Source organism: Orbicella faveolata, unplaced genomic scaffold, assembly GCF_042242905.1.
Source record: "Orbicella faveolata isolate gen_17 unplaced genomic scaffold, um_ofav_v1 contig_26, whole genome shotgun sequence".
NCBI classification, from domain to species: domain Eukaryota; kingdom Metazoa; phylum Cnidaria; class Anthozoa; order Scleractinia; family Merulinidae; genus Orbicella; species Orbicella faveolata.
In genome coordinates this window covers 7,892,525-7,901,222 of record NW_028301554.1, presented here as the reverse complement: position 1 = coordinate 7,901,222, position 8,698 = coordinate 7,892,525, and the positions used below count along the sequence as shown (strand labels likewise).

The following is an 8,698-nucleotide window of genomic DNA, read 5'->3' as shown; positions in this document are numbered from 1 at the left end:
CGAGTATTTCATGAAGATGGGACCTTTTTGACTAGCTTGCCCTCGGCACACTCGGCAAAGTGGAAAAACATTGCTCTTTGTACATGCGTAAACTGGCACTTTCTCAATGATGGAAGAAGGCAGTCCCTCGAAATTTTACGAAGTGATAAGAATCCAGTTTGCTAGTTCAAACAGAGGGAAAAAACTTTGTCATAAAAATCGTCACGATCAAATTGGCCCAAGTCTACAGTGTCTCATTTGCCGATAAAGGAAAGCTCTGTCGGATAAAGTGGCTGACATGTAAAGAAGCACAATTCGGTAAATAGGGAAAACCATACAAGAAACTACAAAAAGCCACAGAATATCACAATTGACTTAAATAAAAGAGAAGGCAAAAGCGACTGAATGAAGAAGAAAAGTAGCAAAAAATTCACAGAAAGATCTTAAAGTCGTCATATTAAGCTTACATTATCATTCCACTTTAATTAGTTTTTTTTTTTTTAAAAAAGGATTTTCAGTATGAAATTAATCTTAGCACTCCAGTAAAGTTTGTTACCTTATAAGTGGGTCTTGTCCTTTTATACTTCACTGAACTCGATCGATTCTGAGATAGCAAGTACACATGTGTAGCTTGATGACAGCCACGTAAACAAGGAAACTCTTGCTTCATTCAGCTTGGACAAAGCGTATAACTTTCAGCAACGCCACTACTTCGGATCTTCCCGTAAACCTTTTGTTGTGTGTCACATGTTTCCAGAATTGAGACATATTTGGAGGTGATTATGCGAAGAATATTTCGAAAAAAAAAATGGTCGCTCGCTCGCTCCAGTTCCTGACATGTCATGTCTGTCTTCATTCAACTGAAAGAGTGAACCTACGCGCGACCACACGTGACAAATTTTCCCGTCTTTTCATAGCATCGCCTCATTTAGATCAAACTGAAATGTCCACATCATCCAGTTGATTGAATAATTTAATTTAGGTGGCTCCCTATAGTTTTACGATCGCACGCGCGTTGAGGACGAAAGTTCAAGTAATCTGCACGCGCTCCAAGGAAAACGCCAGTGTTTTTGGGTATTTTCTGACGTCAATATGAGCACAAAAAGCAAAACTGACAGTGAATTTTCTCGCGTTTCCTTCGGTGAAATTCCTTAAAATTTGGCGGATTGGTAGTAAATATTTTATTTTAGTCGAAGCTCGTTTTTCAGGGAGATCTATAGAACCAGATTTTTTGCAGCGGTAAAAGACATAAATTTGAAAAAATCGAAAAAACCGCCTTTACAAACCCTACTTTTTTCGTGTTTAAAATTCGTATCCCGCTGGCAGCGATGTGTTGTAAAAATTTTGGACGATTTTACCGAAGAAAATTCAAGAAAATCACAAATAAAGCCACACGAGCAGTAAAAAACACATTTGTTTGGGCATTTATAATTCAAGACTAAAGCCCAAAATTTCACAGACATGATAGCAAAACACTATTTAATCATTCGTTATTACATGTAATAAGTTTGAAAGGACTGGGTGTGAAAGCGAATGCAAAAACAGCATTCAAAACATGACACTAGCGCGCGCAACGCCATAAATGATTACCCTATGGAGCCACCTTAATAGCCCTTGTTGGATATGAGATCCCGTCCACACTACGCCGGAGGAATTTGAAAACAGAGGTTTCACTCTGAAAACGCATCAAGTGTTTTACGTCCACACTTCGCCGTCGAGAAGCTCCGTTTTCAAAATGGTCTCCGTCCACACGAAAACGAAACGAAGCCTGCTTTTTCAAATTCCTCAGGTCTGAAGAAAGTTTTCGAAAAGCTCCGTTTTCGTGATGGATAAGTCTGGAAGGTCAGCCTAACGGTAGAAATAAAGCTGCGCTTTCAAATTCCTTCAGTGTTGTATAGACGCGGCCTAACAAACTCCGCGCTACGCTAATGGAAACTGACGAAAGCTCCAAGTGCTCAACGGTGGGATATTTCAATTAATAAATTCTTGTCGGTTTCAGTTGTTAGGCATGCCGCTACAGGAAAACTTAACTGGTGCGGGGTCGTATACAGGATTTTTTAAACGGGGGGGGGGGGGGGGGGCGGGGCGGGGAGGGGTCACAGTGTGTCAAAGTGAGGGTACTAACCAGATTGTCATGTCGTTCATTTTTCGCAACCTGTTGTAGGTTGTTTGCTTAAAAAAGCCTTACTAAAGGGAGGTCACGGCCACCAAAGGATCTCTCCCCCCCCCTCCCTAGCTACGCCCCTGTTGGTGAATAATAAAGACAAATGAGTGTTTATCGGCTAAGGGTTGAAACATTGTTTTACAAAAACTACATGTAAGCCCTCGAGCTTCGTTCTTGGGCTAATATTTGATTTTTAGAACACAACACTTCCGCGGGTAACTATCAGTTTAAAGACCCTCCGAACAAAACCTCTCATTGTATATGTCCAAGAGATTATCAAGGTAAGTTAACTTGATAATCTCTTGACATGCCTAAATGTGTCGATACATGGGCCATTAGGCGAGTGCATTTACCTTCTTTTCTAGAATTCAAAAACGCATTGATTTCTTAAGGGGCTTAGGAAAACCATCCCTTGTTTGGTTTCGAATATAGCATAAAAAAAAATTGTTCAGTCATATAGCGCAAAACTTACAACAGGACACCGCTGCTCCGTGCAGTAACAAATGCAAGGGAATGTTGGCAAAGAGAAGATTCGTCATATTCTTTTAATTATCCAATCATGTTTCATGAATGAAGGCACTATTTCATTCATATTTCCAATTTGCCATTCCTTTGGCAATAAGAAACTCTGAAAGGTTGACAAACCTGATTGAAATATTTCCGTATTCATGTTTTGTGAAGCCCTCTGTTGAACTCAAAATGTTCATGGGAGAGTTTCGTGAGGGCATGTTAAACTCGCCCCTGTTTTCTTCTTTAAATAAAGAAGTGTCCTGTTCTTAGAGTATATATGGCTAAAAAAATATTTTCTTACCTCTCAGCGTTTCTATAGGCCGGGTAACTTCTTTTGCTAAACTCCCAATCACTCGAATTCATGTTCGCGCAGTTCACAGCAACAAATTCATGAGATGACTAGGTAAACCTATCACAGAGGACGATGTAATATATCAAACACACGAGACAGTGTTTCATCGGGATATCCAAACACCGAGAAGAGAGTTGAAAACACGACGCGCAGCGGGGTATTTTTGACGAAATTCGAGGTGTTTGGATAGCCGATGAAACACTGTCTCGAGTGTTTGATATATCTTTTCAATCGAAACAAAAACTAAGGAGTAAATGGAGAAGTAAAATCGTCAAAATCTGTGCTAATTAAGACCGAATATCCAAAGCTCTTTCACGCTTGTAATTTTCTTTGTTTTAGCATGAGAAATGATGAATGAGCTTGAGAAAGAATGAGAGTAGCGCAGTTCTGCTCCACCGACAACATTCATGCAGTAAGGAGACGAAAACATTAGCGAAAAAATGTATTGAATGTGAATTGAAAATCCTTTGACGGGGAAATTAGTTGCTGTAGAAAAAGTGTATTTTTGCCATAACGTTCGTCTTTAAAACGTATTAATTTAGATACTTCTGCTTCACAAATTTTGTCTCAAATTTATACAACAGTAACAGAGGATAAAGCTTAAGAGAGGTTATCTCCCATATAGGCCTTATAAAGTTATTCTTAAGGTAATCCCTCTCAGTCATTTTTAGAATTTTGCTCACGTGACAGTGCCTTCTAAAGTAGTTTCATCCTCCACGAAAACATCCGCGCAACGCGCATGTTAACACCATGCGCGGGAGAACTGGGTACCATCTCTAAAAATAACTCAAGAGAGACTACCTTTGGCAATGGGAATAAGATCCATATGGAAGATAACCTCTCCAACCCTTCATCTTCCCTTGAAGAGCGCTAGTATTAGCCGCAGTAGACTGGTCAGCAACCATCGTAATATTTCTCTACATTCTCCAACAGTGATATCAAAGGTACCGCAGGGTACGGGAAATGCCCACCAGACGATAACCTCGTCACTGACAACCTGAGACGAATCAACATTGTCATTACTTTGTCCAATAACTCGCTTTCAACAGCAGTTGGATTGGTGACACTTCCCTCAAAATTACTCTCTTTAGTGATTAAGATTTCTGTGTTTCTGTCACTTGAAGGAAGTAGTTCCGTACTCGACGAAGAACTTTGATCACCGAGGCAGTCATTAACGTTTAAGTTCGAATCACCGGGCGGCTGATTTGAAGAGAAGCCTGGATGTTCTGAGAATGCTGAATTGTTTAAATTACTTGTGTGTTTCCTTGGCGTTTCTGAAACATTTTGAGGAAGAGCAGAACAGCTCTTAGCAGTAAAAGTTGAGTGAAACGTTTCGGCTTTGTCTGCTTTATCAAAAGACGAAGAGCCACTAAGTTGGTTGTTGTTTGAACGAACACTACTACAAATGATGAAGTCAGACTGTGAAACAGCAGGCGTTTTATTGTCATTGACACTTGCGTCTTCATCTTCATTTTCAATTTCGGATTCATCGCTTGAAGAATACGCCAAAACGATGCTTGTCAAGCCATCAAGCTCGCCACTTGGAACTCCCACAAGACGAGAATCGGACTGACAAACTTCATGGCTAGTTTCGCACTTTTCATAGCTGTTGTTCTGCGGCCTGGGAAACGTATCTAGCAACTCAGGACATTGTCTGTCTTCACCAGCCATGGTTTCCTGTCTTGCGAACAATGACTCATTTTTACTTGAGCGCATTTCGTTGGCAACACTACTCTCAAACTCCGAAGGCTTTTCAGAAGAATTAGAATCAGATTCAAACTCTCTTAGGCTCACACTACACACCCCCACTTCGTCACTCATACTTTCTTCTGCAGTGCAAGAAATTCTTTCTTTATACTCCACCAAACAATGCACAAATGAACTCCATCCGGCAATCACAAAGTGGAGGTACTGTACAAGGTATTCCAGAAATCGAGTCTCTGACGAAATCAGAAGGTCAAGCAGGAACGAGTGATCGAACTCAACTGATTCAGCAAATGAGATGAAAAGCAAGTGTGGGTTCAACTGGCGTAAAATGGTTGTTGACATTTCTCCACAGCTAGGAACAGTTCTGAAAAATTAAGAGAAGAGAAGTAGTTTTGATATAAAGGCCTGTGATTTTACACTAAAACAGACCTTGCAATAAAATTTGGAAAACCTGAGAATTTTTTGGTACATCTTATTTTCTGACTTTTCACCGAGTTGAACAAATATACATATTGAACTTATAAAGATGCTACTGACAAAGAAAACAGAAAAATGCTAGCCTGAAAAATAACATGTTACTCTTCTCTTGTACGGTATTCATGAAGGAAAATTTATATTTTTAGTTCTGTATTCAACGGAAAATTTAAATATGTAACTATAACAACTTGATAAGATTAACAAATCTACAAAGTTATGGATAGGTTTTTTAAACCCCTATAATCAAGTCTTAGTCATATCTTAAAAAAAATTCTTCATTCTGATATTAATTGAACTAAATTCTACATAACTTGTCACAGTGAGTTTTTGAAGCTGATGTTTCAAGTATTGCTTGATTACTCTCTCTTTCTCCAGTCAGTCCAATTACTTTATAATAGTTACAGGCCACTGACGGTCTGTTTTAAACTCAAAATCAGGTGGGGAGTATGAGGCGAGATGTTTGATATGTTTAAGACTAGAAGGGACTGGGACAAGACAAAATTGGGCACAGCACTTGCGAAAAAGAAAACATACCGCCCTTTTGTGTTCATATTCACAGATAAGCACCCGTCTGATCCTAACAGAAAAGACCAGTTTCCATCACTTTACTATTCTCACTGTATAATTAATTAGCTCATTGCAAAACATGCTGTTATTCCATCACATTCCCCCGTTTTCGCCCATGCTGGCAGCGTCGGTAATGCTTTGCGCCATTTGGAGTTTAAATTTGGTCTCTCCACTTGAAGTGTGGTCTTTTCGTCCTGTACTCCACAAAGACAGTCGTCTTTTGCCACTTGCCCACCTCCCCTGGTGGCAGTTGACCAAGCTCCTATCTGCTCATATCCTCACTGCATGCCTATTGCCTCATCAGTCGCGGACTCTTCCCATAACTTAATCTTATGCAATGAGGTAATGAGTATGCAGTAGGATATGGCACTATAATAATATAATAGAAAACATCTTTAATTTTCTAGTAACACTTACTGGTGGATTTCTTGAAAAAGCAAAAGGAGAAGCAACATAACTTCCACAAGATCATCATCTTGATCAACAAAGAGTGCCACTAGACAGTTATGAAATTCACTTTCGTGAGAACTTTCTTTGCTGGACTTGTCATTAAAACAAGCATCAGCAGCAAGAGAGAGAATTCCTGAACACCACTTGCTAACACAGGCAAGGGACAAATTCTGAAATAACAATGAACCTGCAGAAGGATTTTACAAATAATGAGTAAGAATCTGCAATCAATTTCCCTGGTCCCTAGCTCTTAATGAAACCCCTGTTTACTTGGTGCTTTTTTAAAGGAATAAAAAACATTCTCTTTCTTTCTATGGAGTTACAGTGATGCTCATGAAAGTTGAGCTTGTGTTCCCACAACATTTCTTGTTCTCTCAAATTTCTAATCATGTTTTTATAACTAGATAGAAACACAGAAAATGTTTCTATTTCTTAAATGTGTAGTTCCAGAAAATATCCATACCTCCCCCACGGAAGGCATTTTTTTCTAACACCTCCCTACCCCTCTGGAAATTCCAGTTAATCTTCATACATTTCTTTAAATTTTTTGGTCTTCCAGAACTCCCCACCCCCCAGGAAATTCCAATCCCTTCTGTGGGGGGAGTATGGATATTTTCTGGAACTGCAGAATGTTATAAATGTAATATGCTAGTACCGGTAACCTCAGCATGTAGTGCCACTATACATCCACATATTTACAAGGTCACCTAACACATTTTATTGTCTTCATTTTGATTTAACGGAACCAGAAGGAAGGCATAGATCAAATCAGAAATAATTCAGCATATTTTGCAGAACAATAATATTTAATAAATATAAGAAGTTATTTTTGGGGTGGAGGGAGGGAAAAAAACATGATTATTTGCTCTTGTGCAATCAAACTAACTTTGCCATAATTATGATAATTTGCATACATGTATGTATAAGTACCTTCACGCTTTTTGGCCAACTTCAGCATAACAAAAGAAGACTTAAAAACCATCAGTGAAGTCTTCCGCAGTGCAACAAGATCAGTGCTGCTAACTTTGCTGCACACAGATTCTGAGGGACTCTTCATTTCTGTTCCACTGAATCCAACAAATCCTGAACATCTCGGTATTTTGTCAAAGAGACAACATTGAACAACACTTAAAAAGGATATTGAAGAGCTCCTTACTATCCTCTCCAGTTTTGTGCATTTGGTTTTCTGCCTGAACATAAATGAGTTAGGTATAACTACCACATGATTCAAAACTTCCAAAATCTTCTTGAAAATCAGTGATGGTAGTCTTGGATAATGAAGGTACTGGATCAAGGTTGCCATGACAGTGCAAAGTTGATTGACAGTAACATCCTTTACATGGGTTATGGCCATCTCAGTTACACATAGAGAATCAGTTTTACCTTCACACAGTTCAACCGTATTTGTTCTATAGAACTCTTGTGATCCAGGCTCTTGGGACCTTAGCAAGTAATTTTCTTCTTGACTCCAAGATTTTGTATCGGCTGTAGACTTGTTCTGAAGTGTTCTGCCTACTTCCAAATATTTTGCCAGCTCTGTAATACAGTGCAAGAATGCAACTAAGTCATTTTCTTTCATTCCTCTAATGGCTTCTCTTTTCACATTTTCTTGACTGTGAATTGCATCACCTAATTTTAGACTTGCCCAAAGCACAACAAAATCTTCAGCAGGCCCAACTTGTTGACAGCTTCTCAGAAAAGAATACATTCCATTTGGTCGCACAATAAAAGGAAGGTAGTAAAACAAGATGTGCTGCAAATTTAAACTCCCCAACAACATATCAACCAGCTCAGTTCTTGAAACAGTAGTACTAATCAAACATGCACTACCTGCTTCATGTGAGCAGGAGCACATCTGATTGATGGTCTGTTGCTGGGAATTTTCATAACTATCCTTGAGAGTTTCTCTAGAATTTTTCAGAATCTTATTCAATACTTCCATGGCGTAAAGCTTTCTCCAAGGCTGTTTAGTTTCTTTTCCAAAATTAAACAGCGTCTGAAACCATTCTGTTTTTATCATTTCCTCGGGAAGCGCCTGAAAAACTAGCACAATGGCTTTGGAAGCAGAAAAGACAACATGCTGATTTCTGTGATCCAGATATTTCAACAAACCATCCACTAGGTGGTTCTTGGAGACCAGACCATCTACAATAATCTTTAAATATGTACATCGAAGTGTTTCAAGTCTTTCACAAAACTTTTGGACCACAGTAAGAGCTTGCAATATTGAATCGATGTCGTCATTTTCCCAGGTGAAGCTAAAGGTTTGGGGCAACTCTCCCAGCGCGTTGTAAATTCCCCTTTTGTAAGCTTCCTCGAAACAGTTACAGCTAAATGCAATAGAATACAGTTCTTCAAGTTTATCCATCACAATGAAACCACTTGAACAAACCCCAACAGGCAGGGATTTCTATAAATTTGAGAGGCCGAGACGCACTTTTCAATTTTCCGCCATATTGATTTTAATAGCTTCTATGACTTACATGAAATAT

General features: G+C 39.1%; 1 protein-coding gene across 1 annotated transcript; it reads right to left on the bottom strand.

The window, feature by feature from the left end:
- Window positions 1-2,657: 2,657 nt before the first annotated feature.
- On the bottom strand, window positions 2,658-8,672 carry LOC110058836 (uncharacterized). Its single transcript, XM_089296092.1, has 3 exons — window positions 7,137-8,672; window positions 6,174-6,393; window positions 2,658-5,076 (listed from the first exon to the last, which is right to left on the bottom strand). Exons 1-3 carry the CDS (start codon window positions 8,572-8,574, stop codon window positions 3,900-3,902), a joined length of 2,835 nt encoding a protein of 944 aa, XP_089152218.1. The 5' UTR covers window positions 8,575-8,672; the 3' UTR covers window positions 2,658-3,899.
- Window positions 8,673-8,698: the final 26 nt, after the last annotated feature.

Bases quoted from the DNA above. Each gene is read 5' to 3' on its own strand.
- LOC110058836 (XM_089296092.1), bottom strand. From the start codon at position 8,574: ATGGATAAACTTGAAGAACTGTATTCTATTGCATTTAGCTGTAACTGT. The intron at 6,394-7,136 runs GTACTTATACAT...ATCCTTCTGCAG, and splicing joins GTTGGCCAAAAAGCGTGAAG to GTTCATTGTTATTTCAGAAT. The intron at 5,077-6,173 runs GTAAGTGTTACT...TTAATTTTTCAG, and splicing joins CTTTTTCAAGAAATCCACCA to AACTGTTCCTAGCTGTGGAG.